Raw genomic sequence first — 21,303 nt, 5'->3', positions numbered from 1 at the left:
ATACTGTTGTCACACCCCCGTGTGCCAACTGTGGCAAGCGTTGCCCCAGGTTGCCGACCCCTGATCTACAAAATGTTTCCTAAAGAAAGTAATTTCATAGATTTTCCTAGAGAAGCAGAAAAGCGTGCAGCTAATAAAGCAGCTGAAAGCCTCAAGAGTTGTGCTTTTGGCAACAAGGCCAAGAGTTATATTAGGCTTCTTCCTCCCTAGTAGGTTTCTACGAAAGTTTAATGGACTGAGTTTTTCCAAGTCCTAGAAAATGTTTGATAAACAGGATGGCGGTGGGGCGTTGAGATGCTTGTTTTCACCTAACAAAGGGAAGGAAATGTCTGGTCAGTATGTTGGCTGACTTAACTCAAAGATAATCCACACACACTGGAGGGTTGTCGTGCAGAAGCTCCTTTAGGATTTAAATTGGTGCAGAAAAGGTTTTGCTCTCCTGTTTTCAGGCCAAAACAAAGCTGTCTTCTGGAAAAATAATGCAGGAAAGCCGAACGCAATTATGCATGAGAGTCACTTCTTTTTTCCCTGGAGTCTGGTATCTAAAACTACCAGACCTTATCTAAAACCCTGTAATTGCAACAGAAGCTGAGTGCCTGAACTGAATAAATGAAGGGCTTTAACATCAATGATGTTTGTTCTCCAAACATGGTTTGCCTGTTTGTTGGTGTGACAGTTGTCAATAAGATGCCCATGAACAAAAATGTTTAATTGTGATGGTTGGAAATGTGTTCCTGAAGAGCTTTTTTCCCCACTGCTTTGCCGAATGAGCATCAGACCGGAAGTTTGAGTGTCCCCTCTCTGTTTGGCAGGGAGAACCTGGCCAGTGACATGTACCTCATCTCCCAGATGGACAGTGACCAGTATGTGCCAATAGTGACGGTGGCCAACCTGGACCACATCAAAAAGCTCAGCACTGACGTGGAGCTGATCGTGGACATTTTACGAAGTGAGTCATGTTTCAGGAAACATTTGTTTGTTTGTACTCAGAATGAGGTTGGTTTTCAAACATACTCCAGCAGTCCCATCTGTTGGTCTACAAGGGCTTCGTAAAGATGTTAAATCTGGTTTTATGGATGATTCTACAGTATTTCTTAACGTGTACAGTCCTAAAATGTCAAAGTCTCACTCGGATCATTTTGATCAATTGTAAAATCGTTCAGAGCGACAGTAGTTTATAAGAAATTCACTTCTGAGTTGTGGGTGTTGGCAGGGAACAAGCCCTCCTCCCCCCATTTCCCATCACCCACAGGACATGCTCTCCTGCTAGCTTACAGCCCCTCACACCCCCAACGTAACATTACCAATGCAGCACAAATGGCGAACAATATTGGAACCAGGCAGCCGTACAGTTTTCAGCAGAAACCAGCTCAGACGTGGCCCGCCTAGTGTATTTTCTACATATAACTGCAAATTTTTTCATCTCATGATTCCCAACAATTTGAATAAAGAAATACTCAGATATGCAATTTTGAGTTTAAGTTTCTTTTAACGTATACATGTCCTCCATCATCAGAGAATGCCACTAGAACATGTTGAACACACCAAATAAAAACACAATTTTTATTAGTGGGTCTTAAAATTTAGGTTTTAATTCATCTTTGTGAGATATAAACAGTGCCAAGTCTTATGTTTTGACGTAGATTGTAGTTTAGTTTAGAGAAAGGTGTATGAATGGAGTATTCTGCACTTCAAAGCCACACTTGAGCTTTTTATCTGTGTGCACCACGCTCCCTCATAGATCAGGATCTGTAGAGATCCCTTCTCAGATGTGGGCTTCAGATGATCCTTATTGTTGTGGCTCGTCTGCCCCGGTCACCATGAAATCCCCCCCCCGATCCGGTCTTGCATGTTCTTCTTCAGCAAATGGCTGCTGAACAAAGTGGTTAAAGTGAAACATCAGACATCTGTGTTTTTAAACACAGAAGGGAAGCATAAGGGGTTGAGGTGTTAATGCTGATGTGTAACATTAAAGTCTATAAGTTTGTTTTGCACTCAGTTTTAGTTCTTTGCTCCAGTTTCCATAATAATGACAGTTATTAAACATTTAAATCAAGAGGTATGAATCAGGCCTGTATCATGGTTCCGTAAGCCTTTTAGAGAGTTATATCCATATATATGTTAATATATTACATTTGACACACTAAAGGAAGATTTTTTAGTGAAATATGAATTATTTTCACAGCTGATTTTCCTACCCTGAAGTGTGAGGCCTCGATCTGAGGCACCGGCTTTCACTCCTTTTGGTGCCGCTTATATCACGACGCTGACCTAGGGTCAGCCTCAGCAGCTTGTCTGCGTTTTGCCCACAAAAACGAGCAACATCCAAGCTTTTGCAAAGATGGATGTGCACATTGTGCATAGAAATACCTGTTTTTGCCGATGGCTGCTAGCTCCACAGAGAAAGTGTGTGTGTGACTCTTCTGTGTCCGTCACAATGTGAAAACCCACTCGTTTTTGTGCATTGGGAGGGGCTGGTGCTCACAGTGAAGGTTTTAGAGGAATATATAAGCCGTGGGATAGGCTCTTTAAAACATGTGGTTTGGGGAGTTGGGCGTGCGTGTCTGCTTTCTTTCTGGAACCGTGTTCGATCCCTTTACCGCTAAATGAAGAATATTTATCTTAGAGATGCTGTAAAACGGACTTTACTCCTCAGGTCTGCAGGCACTTTAATCTACAGGGCTGACAGTTTGAAATATTTATTGTTAAAAGCTGTGAAGCAACACATTAACATTTCTCAAAGTCACTTTATTGAAAATAATTTTTTTATTTTAGGGCATTTTTGTTACGTCATACTTTGTGCTTTTTCTTAGGCTTATAATGAAAACTTAATTTGACTCATTTTAGAATGATAATCCTGTAGGACTGTTTTGGCTCCTGTCACAAAACAATGAATAAACATCATTAAAACAACAACAACAAGAATCTCCGTGAACAAACCACCGCTGGATTTCTGTATTTAGCCCATAAGAACCCAGACCCATTGATCCCTCAAATAAAATTATGTGGATTATCCCAAATGTGGACCACAGTACATTTCTGATATTTACTGTTACACTGATGTCACTATGGGTTCTTATGGGTTAAAGTAAAGGTAAAACGATCTTTGTTTTTTAAAGTTCACTCAAAAAGTGACTGTAAAACCTGAAGAGGGTATTGACATCTGTTTGTTGACCCTTTCTATTTGTGTGACTCCCGCCAGCGCTGCCGTTGGTTCAGGTGGATGAGAAGGGGGAGAAGGTGCGACCCAATCAGAACCGCTGCATCGTGATCCTCAGAGAGGTTCCAGAGAGCACACCCATCGAGGTCAGTTCTGTCCCATGATGCTTAGGTCCCACTGGAACGACAAGGCCGTGCTCGTAAATCAGGACGCTGTCCAAGGTTTTGTGATGCGTTTGGCCTGCTTTATGGAAAAGCAACATTTGTCAGCGGAAACAAATTAACAACCCAGAGGACTTGGTCTTTTAAGGCTCTATAACTAGTAGAAATCAATGAATAGCTTTTTTTCCAAGAATGTAAGACTAATAAAATAAAGTTGGAGAAAAAGGAGGGTTTGAGGTCAAATGTAGTTTTATGACAAAACCGTTTATTTTGGTTGGATCAAACTCCATCCTGAGGAAACAAAATTGTGCATCTATGGGCATTTCATAACAAATGACTTGTGAAAGCCCCTCCCGCTCCTCGTACGAACCTCGCCCATCGTTTCAATCAACTGTCCATCACACCAGACGTAATTCATGTACACCTTCTTTGTTTTCACATGCGTCCAAGTCGCTGTCTAACGCGTGTCCAAAGGCGTGTGGGAGGAGCTTCCGTTCAAAGCTTTTCTCGACCTCGTCAAGGAGGACGCGCATGATGAGAAATCAGGTTTATTTAGCCGCTGCTCCTTCTGTAACCAGTGGGAGGGGCTTTATAGCAGCCGGGGGCACAGTGACACAATGGAAAGAAAATTCTGACATCCCCTGATTCTTGTAGTTTTTAAAAATCAAATTTTTATTTAGTGTCTCATTGCATTGCAGACTTTTTTCATGAGGCCTATGAACAATTCCCAGTAAGCAACAGAAGCTTTGTTTAGATCTGCACATTTTCTGATAAAGATTAAGAAAGCCAGTTAGGCCTCTATGTAGGCCTCCCACCTACATAATAAATGAGCAGACAAATCACAGGGACTATTGATGAAACCAACAGTATTAAGCTGAAAATGTTGCACACAGTGTTACATTTTGATTTATTCAATGTTCAAAAGACTCAAAAACTTGTTCTGATGAAAGATTTTAAGATTTTTCTTGGTTTAAAAAAATGTTATAAGTGATTTTTTTTTTTTTACCAGCAATACACCGCTGTCCCTCCTGACTTTCAAATGGTTGAGCATATAAATAGAAATATATCAACGTTTCATGTTTATACATGTTTTTTGTCATTACTTTGTAAAGACTTTTAAAATAACGACTGGACATATGTGAGCAATCAATTCATAGAGTTCAAATAACTACTGATAATTGTTATTATCATTACTATACCAGTTTTACTGGACCATAACATAGCTCTTAGTGATCCCTGATTTAAATAATTGACTGGAGGTCTTAGTCATTGAACCAGGATTATCTTAGATTATTCTTTCATTGTAGGAAATAAAATAACAAAATCCAAATGAAATAATGGATTTATCTTAAAAGTTTTGAGTTCAGTGTCAATCAGGTTTTTTTTTTTTAATTGCAGCATCAGTTGGGGTTTTTTTCCAGTTAAACTTGAATTTTTTGGAGACGTATCAGAGTGCGGGTTGGTTTTATTGCAAAAACTTTAACGAGACCCACTGGCTGTTTGACCCAGCAATAAGGGTTGTATTAAGGCTTGTGTATTTGGACACCAAACAGTTCTTAAACGGGTGTACCGCCCCTTTCATGGGACAGCCCAAATGAGGAAAAATAGGATAGCTGTGTGACACTTTCACTTAAATGATCAATTTCCATCCTTTAGTGTTTGAAATGTAATACCCTGGTAATATTTTATTATTTACCTCCATATTGTAAGAATAAATAACTGTTTTATCACAAGCATGAAGTTTTGAATAAAAAGCCACAACAAGGAAGAAGAAGACACAACAGGGAAATTGCTTTTTTAGCATAACTCAAAACACAAATGATAATAGAAAACAACAGATAATAGCAGTAAAATACAATAAATTGCAGAAATAATAACACTACAACACAATAATATTCTAAGTGACTTGTAAGCGGGCCTGACTCTGTGGTATCTGATTTGGAGTTAAAATGATTCTAAGTGTAAGTAAAAGATGACTTTTTCTGTTTTTAAACGTTGACAGAGGTGCAACTAATACTGTTATTTAGGTTGATGAGGTTCATGGTTTATCTGGAGGATGTTGTATCAGAATTCCACAGCTCCACATCTGTTCAGGGGTTTGAAGCTTTTGCAGTTTTTGTGGGACTTGCTGCTGTGGAGCTGCTACGTTCTGCAGGCGGGATTATGGTGTTAAACATGAAAAGTTATTATTTTAACCAAATTTATTATTTATGCTTTGCAGGAGGTGGAAGCTCTTTTCAAAGGAGACAACCTTCCTAAGTTCATCAATTGTGAATTTGCCTACAACGATAACTGGTTCATCACGTTTGAATCAGAAGCAGACGCACAGCAGGTAAAACCAGCTTCCCCATATTTAAATCATTTGGTAAGCCTTTCCATATCATTCTGATTGTAAATATTTCTAATTTCACCTGTTCTGTTTTCTGTTTTTCTGAAGGCATATCAGTATCTTCGTGAGGAAGTGAAAACGTTCCAAGGGAAGCCAATTAAGGTAACTATTGAGCTTGAATTTCAGACACTTTTTCAGAAGTTTATGTGAAACTACGGAGTGCGTGACCTGACACGGGTAAAGTAATAAAAACCTTGTTCCCGCACAATAATGAAGTCGTGCCAACGGAATAATATCTTGTTCCCACAAAATAATATCCCGTTCCCACGCATTAATTAATTTGTGCGGAAGAAATAAATAGTCACATCATAAGTCATTCATAAACTCGGATGTGAGCAATATTTGGATTCACAGCAGATACTTTCACATTTCTGTCTAGGTGTGTCTCATTACATTGCATAGACCAGTGTTTTTCAACCAGTGTGCCGCGGCACACTAGTGTGCCTTGGGAGATGGTCAGGTGTGCCGTGGGAAATTGCCCTCATTAACTGATGTAAAAACATTTCCCATCTCCAGGAAATCAGCTCTGTGTTCATCCAAAAAGGTCCTGATAAAACACTGAGTAGTTAGGAATATAAAAGATCATAACATTACTTTTTCTTTGTGTTTATTTAATTCTATTAAAGACATTTTGATAAGAATGACGGTACCGTGATTTACCTGCTATAACAGTTTAAGGAAAAGTCCCGCCCCTTTAACTGTCTCCGCCAATCATTCTTGAAGGCTTAATCACATGTCATCAGTCTGACCAATCAGAAGAGGTTAAAGTCTTCACTTCCTGGTTCCAATTTAGCTCATAAAGTCGCTCAGTTCTAACAAAAATACCAGCTAAAGCTCGTCTTTAGCGGTGTAGCTTTCCACAGTCTGGTGTCAGACCGTAGATCAAATGCACAAAACAATGAAGCTCAGAGACGCTAGTCTTTCTGCCCTTTTTCAGCAGTTTTCACACTACATCTCCCATGATGCATTGGCTTAAAGCAGTGCTTCTCAATTATTTTTTGCCAGGCCCCCCCTAGGAAAAGAAAATGTTTCGCGCCCCCCCTGACCCCCCCCCCCCCCCCATAACCCCCCCCACACACACACACACACAGACACACTCGCGCGGTGACAATACATCAGGTCAGTATCTATAAAATTTGTATACCTAAAATTGTATCTTTTAACACTAACAAAAGAAAAAAGCAAAATAAATCCACTTTCAACAAATATTAACTTTATTTAGCCACAGAAACCCTGTTCTAGTCTAAAACAGAAAAGAAGCTGAAAGTACCTGAAATAAAAAAAATCTGTCATTCCTTATTTAAACTAGAAACATTTTGACCAACTGAACCATTTGATGCTGAAAAAAATAATTCAATCAATAAATAATATTAAATCTAAATTGATCTGAAACATTAACACAGCAGCACCAATATATTTAACGTTTTTAGTCTGAAGAAATAGGTAAAAACGTGCTGATTTTTTTTTTCTAAATGACGGATTGTTTATTTCTGATCTCATAAAAGTGCAGCTGTTTTCCTGCATTACCTGCTGTCTTTATGTCTGTCTGACACTAACTAAACCACAGGCAGACAAAGAAAACATGGATGGAAAATAAAGACACGTCATCAAAATGTCTACAATAGTTCATAAAGAATGACATTGTTAGCATGAGCTTAGGAATCTAAGGGCAGCGGTGATCTTGGGCAACAGGCAGCGGTAGCAGTGGTCCGCGTGCCCCGATTCCCCTGGCAGACAGGGCCCACACCACCCCTCCCCTTTCGTTCTCACTCGCGCAGCCGCGGACAGACAGAACAGACAATAGGAACCGAATAGTGGACCAGATTATTTTCCAAGCACTGAGCCGCTGTCACCGCTGCCCCCACGTTAAATTTGCGCACCGGACAAACCTGTGCCTAAAACCGCCACCACCGCGCGCCCCCCCTGGCATCGCTTCGTGCCCCCCCCTGGGGGCGCGCCCCACTATTTGAGAAGCACTGGCTTAAAGGGACAGTGTCTGAGCGCACAATGAGTCGTCTTTGTGAAACGTCTTGAAACCACAACAAACAAGCAAACAGTTTCTAAATTTTCTAACTTAACTTTTATTTCATCTCTTAGAAAAAACAGCCGCAACTTCCTGCTTTTCCTGCCACAATTTATTTTAAAAAGCACAAAAGCATCGGTAATCACGTTTCCATGTCTGGGTTCATTCTCATCCCGGTACGCTCTCTGTCCATCCTGCTGCAAAAGCCGCTTTCCACCGCCACTTCTGTGTCTCTGTGACCCACATTGGTTTAAGAGGTGAAAAAAAAACCAAGAATGATCGATTTATTACTGTCTCGATAATCAATAAGATTTAGGATGCCCAAGCTTGCTGCTTCACCTACCGGACATAGCTCCAACGAGCTCTGGCCCGCCGCAGAACTCTTTTGCTTGTCATGCCGTCATTCAGGCTGCTGGCTGGCCGGTAGACAGCCAGCCAGCCAGCTGATATTGTAGTTTAGGGTTCGAATAGGAATAATAAAATTCAGGACTTGTCTTTTAATTAACATACTCTTTTAACAGTCGCTTTACATCTGAAGGCTAGTAGGCTACAAGCTACATAGCCTTTCATTTGTCCTGTTTCATTTGAATGCATCACAGTTAAAGGGAAGCGGTGATTGGTCGAGATGCATTATGGGATGTGTGTGATGCTTGATGGGATACACAGCATGTAGCCTTCGGATGTAAAGTGACTGCTAACAAGTATGATGCTTTTGTAGAGCTTTTTAAAATAAATAAATCTGATCTGTAAGCATCCTCTGTGTCTTCAATGCAATGTAATGAGACACACACAGACAGAAATGTGAAGGAATCTGCTGTAAATCCAAATATCGCTCACATCCGTGTTTATGAATGACTTATGACGTGAATAATTATTTTATTTTGCACAAATTAATTATTTTGTGGGAACGAGATATCTATTATTTTACCCGTGTCAGGTCACGGGCTCCATATGAAACAGAAAAATAACCATTTTTCTGCAAGTGTTCCATTTTTAATCAATTATCTGGGCTCCAAACCTGTTACCTCAGGCTTTTATACATTTGTAGTTGTAATTTTTGCAGTTTTTCTTGAATTTTATTTAAAAAGCTGCAAATACAAAAATATCTGGTGAGAAGCAGCAGTTATTGATCTATATTTATATAATTTTTAAAGCACACAGGGTCTGTGCTTGATGAACTGCGTTTTGTATGGTAACTTATGTTTATATTTTTGTAATTTGTTCCTCACAAAGTGAACTTTAGTCATGCTTGATTTTAATTTGAATACATTGAATTCATTGCATTAAGTTAATATAATAATTCCATAGCTGCTCGGTTTATCCGGTTAAGACCACAACAATACTTTAAGCACAACTTAAATAAAAGCTACGGAACTAAAATGTCTTTGTGGTTTTAAGGTCTGTCCATAGAATTGCTGTGAGATTTCACTTCACCTACCTTGGTATGTAAATAAATGGAAGTTTTTCTACTTTCTGCGACAGGCGAGAATAAAGGCGAAGGCAATCGCCATCAACACTTTTATGCCAAAGAACGGTTACCGGCCTGTGGAGGTGAACCCGTACGCCCAGCAGCGCTACACGTCCTACTACATCCCACCGGTGTACAGCCCACAGCAGCAGTTCCCTTTGTATAGCCTCATCACGCCGCCGGCCTGGTCAACCACCCACAGCTTCATCGACCCAACACTGGTGAGGAGAGATTTAAAAGACCTCCGCTCTTTGCTGCATCTTTGGGATATATCAAGGGCTTAGCCTAAAGGAATGAGAGAAGTCTGTGTCTGAGCCCGGTGCTTATCATTAGAGGAAGGATGACCAGGGCTTTATTAATCAAATGTTTCAGTTTGATTTAAAATGCAACATTTCAAGAGCTTTGTTTCATTTTTTGGGTCATCAGGTTACTCCATTTCACAACAACCAGTTCATGAATGGGTTCACCACATCGCACAGCTTCAAACCAACGACAACGCCCCTCACCGTCAGACACTTCTCCCCCAGAAACAGGTTTGTTCCCCAAACAGCATCATGAATCTGTTGGTGGGAAAGCTTCACCGTCACCGTTTCCTTCAGCGCGTCACTCAGAGCTGCTCTGTCTCCTCAGGAATCACAACAAGCCTCACTTAAGGGCGGCGATCCCCACAGCAGATCGCAGTGCCGGGCTGCTGGACAACCCCGCCCTCTTCCCCAGCTTCTCCACCGAGAGACTCAACGGGGTTCGAAGCAGCCCGCCAACGAGACTTCCTGCCAGCCAGAACAGAACTAGGTTACCCTCCAACACAGCCTTTCCCCGCAGAGACCCCGTGGGCACGGGGCGAGTACCGGAGCCCACTACCCCAGACTACTCCAGAGGACGGTAAGTCTCTGTGTTTAAGAGTCTATCTTAGTTTGAGCTAGGCCTGCACAATATACCGCAAATTTATCGTTATCGCGAAATCAAGCTGTGCAATATGCATACCGCAAAAGACGGCAAAAATCGCAATAAATGGTTACCTTAAATGTGCTAAAACAAACTCATGGCAGCTTGAAATATTGAACAAATGAAATAAATCCCTTTATGCATTTAACCAATCAGAAGGACCCGTTTACGTTTTTGATCAATCAGATGAGCCCTGTTATGTTTGATGTTTGCCTCCTACGTCGACGAGGGTCATTTGGAGTATAATTTTTAAACTGTTGCAGTGAAATGGAAATTATGTTTTTGTTTTTTTTTGCTATTTGTTTATATACCGCAATTTATATCGTTATCGCAATATTAATTACCAATATCGCATAACGCAAGTTTTCCTCATATCGTGCAGCCCTAGTTTGAGCCCAACAATGTAGGTCAGGGGTGGGCAATTCCAGGCCTCGAGGGCCGGAGTGTCTCCATGATTTCCAGATATTCTTGCCCTACTCATGGCTGATTACCTGGTTCAGGTGTGTCCAGCCAATCAGAACATGCCAGAGCAGGGTATGAAGGAAGACGAGCAGGAAGGTGGCCCTCAGTGCCCACCTCTGATTTAGGTTCATGTGAAGCAGTTTGAAGACCCAATTATCTGATGAAGCTTGTGCTTTGTTTGGTTTTTACATGCTGATGATGAATTTATAAATACAATTCAGATTAAAATAGCATTTTTCAGTATTGGGGGTTTATTCAAATGAAACAAAAAATACTCTTTCAAAAAGATTGTTCTTGTTATGTGGAAAATATGCCGGGCGGGTCACAAGGGGGGGGGGGGGGGGGGGGGGGTGCTCCATGCCAACAGTTCCGCCCACAACTACCGTCTCTCCACAGAAACTGTGTTCCAGAAAACGACACAGGCTTTTTGATTTGGGGTAAAAATGGCGAAATCCTAATTCAGAGACCCCTGTGGCACTTTTACAATAGGAGTATCAGTAATCAGTTTCAGGTTAAGTCGACATTTTAGCTGGAAGGGATGTTTGTAAATCCAGATGTTCTCTTTCTTAAAGGAAAAATATTTCTGCTTCTAGGAAAAAGAGGGATGAAAAGTTTACGGTAAGAACCTTTTTGTTCTTCTGGTTTGATCGCAATGATGGTCTACAGGATAGACAAAGATCAGCTGTTTCCTCACAATCCCAGACTCTGTGGTTTTATTTCATATGTTTGTCAACATCCTGCAGAGGATGACCCCTCAGTCGCCGCCTCCCCCCCCCAAACCTCCATCTCCCAGCTTTGAGCTGGGACCCTCCAGCTTCCCTCCTCTCCCCGGAGCAGCCGGCCAGCTCAAGACTGACGATGCGTTTGATAACCGGTTGACCAGCAGCGTGGTCATCGGAACCTTCAAAGAACGGGTAAAGCCTCACATGTCGGACACCTCATTTCTGTTGCAAAGGCTTTTATTTTGTGTAGTTTGCAACCTGGAAAGCCAATAGCGATGTTGTTTGTAGGTTCAATTTAGTAGTGAATGAAAAGCATGTAAGCCAGAAGAAGCCATTGTTTTAAGGTCTGGCTAAAACCTCTCTGCAGGTCAAACTGAAACCGGTGATTGTCTCCTTTCCTGGGAATTTCTTAAGCAGTTATTCTAGAAGATGTAGTGATCTGTTTGTCATTTTTACTTTATGGATTGTAAAGCTTTCTGTGCGTGATACTGCAGCCCAGTGCGTTTTTTTAAGTTACACTCGTAAGGTCAAACTACGGTTTTTAAAATAAAAGAGGTAGTAAAGATTCAGGATTGTGGAGTTGTCCGTCTCAGACTTTTTGGCTCCGATTCATTTGATGTTGCCAATACTGAGTCTTGGTGCGATACTTTGGTAACACAAACGAAAATGAACAGCATATCATTGTTATGTACGAATTACAATTCAGCAGGCCACAAGCTCCCTGCTTCACTTCATTCCATGTACGTCCTGGTTTTCCTCGCCTGAGCCGGAATCTGGCTCAAAATTGAGCGGCTGTAGCTCCAATATTGCTCCCCATTTTTGCTGCACTGTTAATATCAGCTTGGGGCTGTGAGGGGCTGTAGGCCAGCGGGAGAAAGTGTAAACAAAGAGATGATGGGAAATCAGCTCAGCCTCAGTCAGTCCTGCCCACAATCAGGTGAATTTTTAGTGAACTCCTGCAGAAACTATGTCCTAGAAAAGTACATAGGTTGGTTTGATTTTGCCTATAGAACAGCATAATCATCATTAACAGACCACTGGGAAAGATTTTATAATGGATCTAAAGAAGATCGGAAGACTTTAAAGCCTCACTGGGTGAAAGAGGAAGACGAAGAAATGCCAGATTCTGTGTATGTTTGCTGCCTCTGTTGCAGGTTCTTCTTTTAGCTGATTGTTTTTTTTTGTTTTTTTTTTGCTCTATGGTGACGACACTTTTAACGGCTGACTGATTGACAGCCTGTCTGCAGCTGAGTCTGGAGAAGATTGTAAAAAGGCCTCGGTAGAGCGGGCAGATGTGATCGCATCATTAACTCTGGCTCTAGGATGGATGATGGAGAGGCGGAGAAAGCCGCATTATTTCACACCCCATCGTTGCATTTCCACAGAACGCCACTGCTGATTCCAGCACTGGAGGAGCGCTCTCCCCAGCCAGCCCCAAAGAGCCTCTCCGGACCTCCGCCTCCCTGATGCTCCCAAACCTCCAGCCCTCGACAACGACCCCCACCTCAGCCCCGTCGCTGACCCCAGTTACTGGGACGCCCCACAGTCCCGCTCCCTCCCTCCCAGCAGTGTAAGAACCATATTAAAAAAGATGAGCCGGCTTCCTTTACAGGTTTGGCCTGTTTTCATGCCTTGGCTGCACTTTGTTCCTCTGTTTTTTCCAGGGAGGCGAAGGCCACGGAGGTGAAGCCGAAGGAGGCGCAGCTGTCTGTGGAGCGTGTTCCTGGGACTCTGTCCACTGCCAGCAAATCTGTGCAGGTCAATGGAGCGGCCACAGTCAGTATTAATCCATCTTCCCCCGTCTCCTTTTGTTGGTGTCTCTCAGACGCCTCAGTCACCAACACAATAATTTACCCGTCATTAAACAGGATGGAATAATTGAGCCATTATTCTTAACAATCTCGTATCGATCAGTTTCACTAGCTGCTGCGTTTTCTGTCTCTTTGAGAAAAATAAAGCTGAATGGCGTCATTTGGGAAGTATTTTCTTAATGACTTCATTAACTTGAGTTAATCTGTAGAAATAAATTAAAAATGAAACTTGTAAAACCAGGATTTCAGAAACCAAAAGCAGCAAAACCATAGGAGCAGTTTTTGCTGTGAAAAATAACGTTAGTCAGGTTTAATCCCCGAAACATCATTTATGAATGAATACAGACGTTCTTTTTTTGTTTTGGTTCTTTGCCGTTTGCAATGTTTTTCATTCTGTGTTGTGGTCACGGTTTGTAACTCTGTCAAACCCTAAACAGAATAAAAAACTCTGATTAAATGTTCATGTAGTAAACAAAAGAAATCAATTTTTATTGCTATGAGGTTCTACAAAAACGGCAAAACTCAGTAAATTAAAAACTAAATTAAAACTCAATAAAAGCAGCTAAACCTTTAAAGGAATAAATAAACTGTTTTAGTTCAAATACCATCTTGACTTGTTTTTTTGCAATCTTGAATGTCCTTAACTGCAATTGTGCTGAATGGTTGAGTGAAAAAAACCAAAACATTTAGGCCTCTGTTTTGTGAGAACTTAAACACAGTTGCAGTTTTATTTTGAAACATTTGCTAAATACTAAATGAAGGACGACTGTATTATTCTTATGAATTTTTTTTAACCTTTTTACACAAACAAGTTAAAGCAGATCTCTTTTGGTTCATGCAGAGACACCAGGTGAAACATTCCAAAAACAAAGGTTCATATCTGCAAATATTGAACTTCTTATGTTCACTACTCACTACATAGTGCACTACATAGACCACAATCCATTGCGGTTAAACGATTTCATGTGAACAAATGGGTCAATTCCTTTTTTATAAATCATACTAGATAGATAGTATATACTATCAATACTATACTATCTATCCGATAGTATAGTATATACTACATAGTATATACTAAACGATGTAGTATATACTACCTAATACAGGGTTTTTCAACCTTTTTTGAGCCACGGCACTCTTAAACCTTGACAAAAATCCAGCGGCACACCAGCATCCAAAAAAATAAAAAAAAGGATAAACTCATAGTCTGTATTGATCTACAGCCCCTCCACAATCTCACATGCATTTTTGGGCTAATTGTGGCAGAAAAAGCTGGAAACTGCAGCTGTTTTTTTATAAAGGATGTAATAAAAGTTAAGTTAGAAGATTTAAAAACTGTTTGATGCGTTTGTTGGTTTTTCAAGACGTTTAAAAATGAGGACTCATTGTGCGCTGAGACGCTGTCACTTTAACCCAATGCATCATGGGAGATGTAGTGTGAAAACGGCCGGAGATCGCTTCTCTGAGCTGTGATTTGTACACCTTTTCCACGGTTTGGAAATTCTGTGGAAAGCTACACCGCTAAAGACGAGCTTTAGCTGTTATTTTTGGTGGAACTGAAAGACTTTATGTGCAGAATCAGAACAAGGAAGTGAAGACTTTAACCACTTCTGATTGGTCAGACTGATGACATGTGATTAAGTCTCCAAGAATGATTGGTGGAGACAGTAAAGGGGCGGGACTTTTCTGAAAACAGCTGAAGCTGCGGCTAAATCACGGTACCGTCATTCTTATCAAAATGTCTTTAATAGAATCAAATAAACACAAAGAAAAAAGTATTTTATGATCTTTCATATTCCTAACTACTCAGTGTTTTATCAGGGCCTGTTTGGATGAACACAGAGCTGATATCCTGGAGATGGAAAATGTTTTTAGATCAGTGAATGAGGGCAATTTCCCACGGCACACCTGACCATCTCCCACAGCACACTGGTTGAAAAACACTGACTTAGTTAAACCTTCATTTGTGTATTATAGTAGGGAGGGAATTCCCTCAGAGTGGTTTCATTGGATCCAAGTTGAGTTCCTGTAAATGTGTTGCGGCCCTGTTGGACCTGTTTTCACAGCTGCTCTGTTCTCCTGTCAGGAGCTGAGAAAACCTTCGTACGCCGAGATCTGCCAGCGGGCGAAGGACGCCGCAGCTGCACAGCAAGCCGCCACCCCCAAGGAAGCCAAGCCACCCTGCGCTACTGCCGCCGCCACCGAGGACAGGAAGTGCACTGACGCCTCCTCCCCTACAGGGGAGGCTAAAGCCAGAGAGACATATCACGCCTCCGCCAAGCACGGCTCTGCCAACCCGGCCAGACCCCTGAAGGAGGGCCGAAGGCCAGCCGGGCGATGGGCCTCCCCTCCCCCACACCCAGGGAAAACCTTTAGCAAAGATCCCAACCACACCCCACCCAAGTCCCCACAGTAGGCCATCTCCTCGCCCCCTTTTCCTCCACCTCCCCGCCATATGCGATAAAGGAAAACGTCAGGGCTACGAACCCCCCATTATAGACGAGCAGAGAGGACGACTCCTCCTTCCGGATCAGGGCTTGCAGACAAAAAGCACTTTACTGTGCATGTGGAGCAGCGTTTCTTTAGTTTTACTCTATTTATTTTTTAGTCTTTTATTTTCTCCTCCCTTTGCCTCTCCTGTTGTTTGGCTCAGCCAACTCGACGGTTTCCAGTCCAGACGGCATTTGTGGGATTCAGGTGCAGGAAGCAGCTGGGCATTGATGGAAGAAAGCCCCCAAGGGATTATGGGATAGGGCGCACAAAGCAGACGCCGTTTGCGTTTAGTTTCGGTTCGTTTTTTGTTTTTACCGTTGGCCTAGTCTGCATGTTGAGTGAAACTGGGGTAGGGCTTCATGCAGCTGAATGATGGATCACTGTGATGCGGTGGTTCAATGTCCAGAGGAAGTCTGACGTTTAGTCAGCAGGAAACCTTGATTCTCTAGTTTACATGATGCTTTCATTCCTGCTTGATTCTCGTATTTGTTGCTACTGTTTGTGACACAGCGGGCTCTGCTTGCAGAAGTCGGTCAGCACCGTTTGTCCTGATCGGTTCTGGCTTTGGCCTCTCCGTCTTCTCCCTGGAACTGCGCAGACGCTGCTTTTTGCTTCCCGCTAACAATGCTAACTGTGTCTGACGACTGCTTTCTGGAGTCGAGCAGGGAAAATGATTTTGGTTTTCTTATGATGTCTTTTTTTGGGGGGGTGGGGGGTTTGGTCTTCACACTTTATTGTTGTTGGTTGCAGAAAGTTTAGTTGAAGGATCAATGGAATATTGAGGAGTTAGTGGTGCAAAAGAGAGCAGGGTGGAGGACATCAACACTAGCTACCGCCCAGATGAGGCGCATCAAACATTGAAGCAGAAACATCTCTAGTTCTTTCTCAGAAATGGTGCTAGATCCTGGAATCGGAAACTAAAGCTCTTGTGATGCTGGACTGGCAGAAATACTTGACCTTCATCCGCAGAACCTTACCTGCACTGATGGGGTTATCTCAGACCCGCAGGTCCCGCCTGACCACACCGGTTTTGTTTTTTCAGGGCAAATGTCAAACTTCCCGTCAAAGCCTTTATGTTTTGTCGCATAGAAAGAAGGTTTGTGGGTTCGGACGCCGACGGGAGCCTTTTTGGTGCTGGAGTTCTGTAAGATGTGCCTGCTAAATGTGGAGCAGAGTGTGTTTAAGGATTTAAGGTGGAGCGGTTTGGAAACGTGGTTTACGGTTTTGGGAAGTGAAAGATGGGCCGAACATCCTGCACATCTGGACGTTTGACAGACGGCTTTGGAGCAGAAAGCAATCAGGGAAACTTGTCAAATCCATCAAGTCCTTCCTCCTCCGTGGCCTCCAGTCTTCGGTTTGTTTCCGCCTCTTCTGCTTGCACTCTCTGGGGAACAGTTGTCTCTTGTCGCAAAGATTGACCACAGCACATTTTCTTGCTACTCTCCTGCTGTTTTTACCCAGATCAGACAGGTGTTGAGTAAAAAGCACAGATTAACAGGAAGCAACCTTCACCCACCTGGAGCCTGATGGGGAAATATGTCCACCCGTCATCCGGGTAAAGAATTCCGTAAGCGGGAGGGACGCCGCCGGGCATTGTAGCAGCCACCGCAGACTTTTGGATCTTTGTTTTTCTTTCTGGTTGAAAACATTAGAGCTTTTTATGAGCGGCGGCTTTTCCTTTCCCTCGCCGCTCGATGGAAATGTGCTCAGGTTGATCTTTTGCAGCCGTCATCTCAAGAACTGGACGCAGTCTGTTCCGGTCCGGGAAACACAAACCTACACAGCGTGGGATCTTGCATGTCTTGCTCAAGTCTTCCTGCAGCTAAAAGAATTCTGGGTAATCCCACTAAAACAGAAGCCTGTGTAGACAAGGGAAAATAAATAAAATAAAAAAGAAACACTGTCCTGATCAGAGCAGCTTTTTGATTTGGACACTTCTGCTCATAATTTGGTTTCCTGAAGGACTGAGATGCACTTGGATGTTTGGTTTTTTCCCCCCGTCTTTATATTTACTGAAACGGTAAAAGAGAATCACAGCATATCCACTCCTTTAAGAACCGGTTTCTGGTAAATCCATGACAAATATCCTTTTGTTTTATTTTTGGGAGAAGAAGAAAAAAAACAAAGAGACGCTTTAGGGTCTCCATACGAAAAGAAATCCATCCGATGTTTGAAAAACTTGAATTTTATTTAAACTTGAAAAATGACTTTGCCTTAACTTTTATACAAGATGCGCGTAGTTTCTTTCTTTCTTCTTTAGTTTTTTTTGGAACCCCCCTTGATGTTAATGAAGCGTGACTCGTGGAAAACACTTGGGACGTCACAAGTCTTACTGAGAGTCTAGCAGCTTTTCTTTCTTCTGTTTCCGTTTTGTAAAATGTACGAAAAAGAATCCTTCTGGTCGTTCTGTTTTTTTTGTTTGAAAGTTTTAGGATGTTTTTTCTTTTGAAAGGGGGGGGATATAAACCTTGTAAATGCAACTAGTCGATACTGTATTAAATATGTGCACTTTGAAGTGTGTGCTTTGCCTGTACAGTTGTAAATACTCAGAAAACTATAAGAGGTACCTTAAAATGATTATAAAAATATATTGATCCCTGTTAACTATAATGTCGCTATCAAGCTGGATGTAGGATATAAAAATGTGTTGCTGTGCTTTTGGAAAAATTTCTTTTTAGTTTTTTTTTAATGTTCGGTTTGGGCGAGCGGACAGTCTTTCTGATTGTTTCCTTGTTTTTGGTTTTTTTTTGTCTCTCATTCCATTTTCGCCACACCTGGATCTTCAGGTCGCGCCCAAGCCCCGCCCTCCTCCCGCTTTTCCTCCGTCAGTATGCACAACCTAGAGACCGGCCTTGGCCTCCACAAGCATCGTCTCTTTTATCACTTCCAAATGCAGATTGTCATGCGTTTGAAGGAAGCACTACTGGTCGAGCGTCCAAAACCTGAACCCAACCGAGGAGATGAACCAGCGAAGGCATTAGAGAGAGCTGTCATATGAACACTAAAGCAGCCGTTTCTGTAGGAATGCCAGGAAATCTCACTCAGTTTGGCAGAAACAGCCTCTGGGTTCAATGGAAAAAGCTACAAACGTCTTTCTGGTTCTGATTTTGCTCCATTATATAAAAAAAGATGAACAAACGGATTTAGCCACAGCTGTTCTGCTTCCTTACTAGAAAAGATCCAAACACGATAATTCTGGCTTAAAAATATTTAAAGGGATTTTACTACAATGAAGACAGGAAGTCATGACAACCATTTCTTTAAAAAAAAAGAAAGAAAGAGGCGTGTTTGATGGACAGCTGCGTTCCTGTCCTTTTCTGGGCTTCACGGCGATCTGAAGTGCGACGCTTACTTCAAAAGGGAAAGCCACCCACGCCTGGCTCCAGGCGGGAAAAGACGGCAGACAAACCCCCAACCCCCCCGTCCATTGTGACCTCTGCTCCCTTCTGTTGTAGTGAAATGTTGGATTTCTCCACTTGGACGTCTGAGCCAAAAACTTTACTGCCCCCCCCCCTCCGCTTGAATGTCTGTCTGAAGGTTTTGGGTGTTCTTATTTTGTTTTCCCTGTTGGAATCTGGGATGTTTGACTTCCAGAGTTTTCTGGCACATACAGAACCTGCACAGGTCTGAGGATGGCCTGGATTGTTGTGTGGTTGTGTCTGCGCCATCTTTGTTTTTGTCACTGAACGGTTGAACCTGTACATACATGCCGCTTTTCGTTCCCCGTGTCATTCTGTTTCTGAAGGAACCTGGACTGCAGCTTCATGCATGTGTGGAATAAACCCCCCCCCCCCCCCCCCCACACACACACACACAATCCTGACGGATGCAAAAAACAAACTACAAATGTTTTCGTCTCGTCCTCACCTTCAAATGCATTAAATGCTCAGCTGTTCCACTCCCCTTGGACTTCTGCTGGGGCGTCACACCTCACATCAGCCAGTTGGAGGCTCCTCCCCCATCTGCACAGTGCCATCTTTTTTTTGTTTCTTTTCTTTATCTCATAAAAATGGACCCCCCTTCCAGTTATCAAAGATACGACAGCGAATGCACAAAGACTGACTGGAAATCTTTATCAACTCACTGTGGTTTAACTCCTTAACACTCACCGCGCCGCGCTAACAGCTGTGGACAATCGAGGACTCCCCGCCCCGCTGCGTGTTGGGGTTTGGACACCTAACTTTGCCTAAGGACAACTTTAACACGTGGGATAGAGGCTGGATTGAAGAGGGCTTGTCTTTTGTTTTGTTTTTGTGGGGGCGGGGGTCTTTTCTTCCATTGAGACTGGAATCAAGCGTTCGTGTCAGCTATATATAATTTAAGTTACTCTCGTGTCATGATGTAAAACTGTCTAATTTGGAGAAAAAAAGTTGTAGCTTACTGAAAAATAAAGATTTAGGCACTGTTGAGAAGCCACAGTCTGCTTTGTGTTTGAGCCGTTTGTGCACAAAGATGAAGGATGGAAGGGTGATTCTTGATCCCACAGTCGTCGCGTCTTCATGGTTAAACAGTAATGAGCTTCAGTAAACGGAAAATTAAAATATGAGAAATGTTTATGGTGAAAAGGGGTCAACACTTTAGAAATCCACAAACATTTACAACATAAACTACCAGTGCCAAAAGGAAACCATTCCTGCACTTGATCCATTAGTTTGACATCAAAATAAAATGACTTAGAAATTTTAATAAACCCGAGATAAGTTTAACTTATACCGGTGTGGTGGTTGAACCTCAAACCACCACACCGGTGTTAGTATTTCTTTATTTTTCTTGAAATTAAAACATTCTTTTTTGCTTTGTTTACTTTAAATAAATTAACAATGGGTGCACACATTTCATTAATTTAAGTGAGAAAAATAGTTTATTCCCTTTTCGTTTGTTTTTCTGAGTTTTCATCCCAGATGAGTCCATCCATAGTAATCAGCAGAGGAGATTGGGAAATTCCACGGGGGAACTGCAGGGATTACCAACTCTCTGCTTTCTTTTTGCTTATTTAAAGGAAATGATTTAGTCCACTTTTTGTTGAAGACTATTTTTGTATTATATGAATTTTGTTTGGTTTCTGTTGTCCTGTTTTGTAATTAGATGAATTGGTTGGAATGTTTGGTTAGTTAGTTTTCCCCTCCCTCATGTGTCCAGTGTGGTTTGTCTCCGTCCATAAAGCTTCCCCAGCGTGTCAGTGCAGCGGCTGAGTCTGGTCAGGCCTGTTCAGTTTAGTCCCACTTGTTTTGTTTCATTTAGTTCTTTTTTTCAGTTGGGCCCAAATGACTTTAGTTTTGAAACTATTCTGTTTTTGTACTTTTTCTTTTATCTTCCTCTACAAAAAAAAAAAAAAAAAAAAAACATATTAAAAGATCTTGCAAGAAAGCCCGTCTTGTCTAATTGTGAACCTTCACAACCGGGGAGGAAACTGCAGCAGCAGCTCCAGCTTATATTTTTTCTGGACTGAAGGACAACAATCGGAGCTGTCAGGCATGGGGGTAGTGGGTTGATGGTTAGGGCTTAGCTTGCTCTTATCAATTTTACTGATGATTTTCAAAATTGTGTTAATGAAACCTGAAGATGTCTTGACGTTGATCCCAAAATAAAGCAGGTTTTGCTTCAAACGTTCAATTGTACCAGAGTACAAATAAAAACATTTTCAAATGTTTTGAAACCAAGATATTGTT

At 42.0% G+C, this 21,303-nt stretch overlaps 1 protein-coding gene across 5 annotated transcripts in view; it reads left to right on the top strand.

The window, feature by feature from the left end:
• larp4b (La ribonucleoprotein domain family member 4B) overlaps positions 1–20,057 on the top strand; it is a 52,024-nt gene extending 31,967 nt beyond the window's left edge. For 4 of the 5 annotated variants that reach the window (XM_004078792.4, XM_020711286.2, XM_011486191.3 and 1 more), the window contains 12 exons: positions 813–949; positions 3,203–3,306; positions 5,543–5,653; positions 5,759–5,812; positions 9,216–9,422; positions 9,628–9,734; positions 9,832–10,083; positions 11,181–11,226; positions 11,352–11,522; positions 12,716–12,900; positions 12,995–13,106; positions 15,228–20,057. In XM_004078792.4, the coding sequence (XP_004078840.1) occupies positions 813–949; positions 3,203–3,306; positions 5,543–5,653; positions 5,759–5,812; positions 9,216–9,422; positions 9,628–9,734; positions 9,832–10,083; positions 11,181–11,226; positions 11,352–11,522; positions 12,716–12,900; positions 12,995–13,106; positions 15,228–15,557 (1,816 nt within the window). In that variant the 3' untranslated portion in view covers positions 15,558–20,057. The remainder of the gene's footprint in view (positions 1–812; positions 950–3,202; positions 3,307–5,542; positions 5,654–5,758; positions 5,813–9,215; positions 9,423–9,627; positions 9,735–9,831; positions 10,084–11,180; positions 11,227–11,351; positions 11,523–12,715; positions 12,901–12,994; positions 13,107–15,227) is intronic. The other variant, XM_020711284.2, reaches the window with a different exon arrangement.
• The last annotated feature ends 1,246 nt before the right edge of the window (positions 20,058–21,303 follow it).

This window comes from Oryzias latipes, chromosome 17 (assembly GCF_002234675.1).
Source record: "Oryzias latipes chromosome 17, ASM223467v1".
Classification (NCBI taxonomy): Eukaryota; Metazoa; Chordata; class Actinopteri; order Beloniformes; family Adrianichthyidae; genus Oryzias; species Oryzias latipes.
Note: the sequence above shows the minus strand (reverse complement) of the source record. Positions and strands in the feature narration are given on the sequence as shown.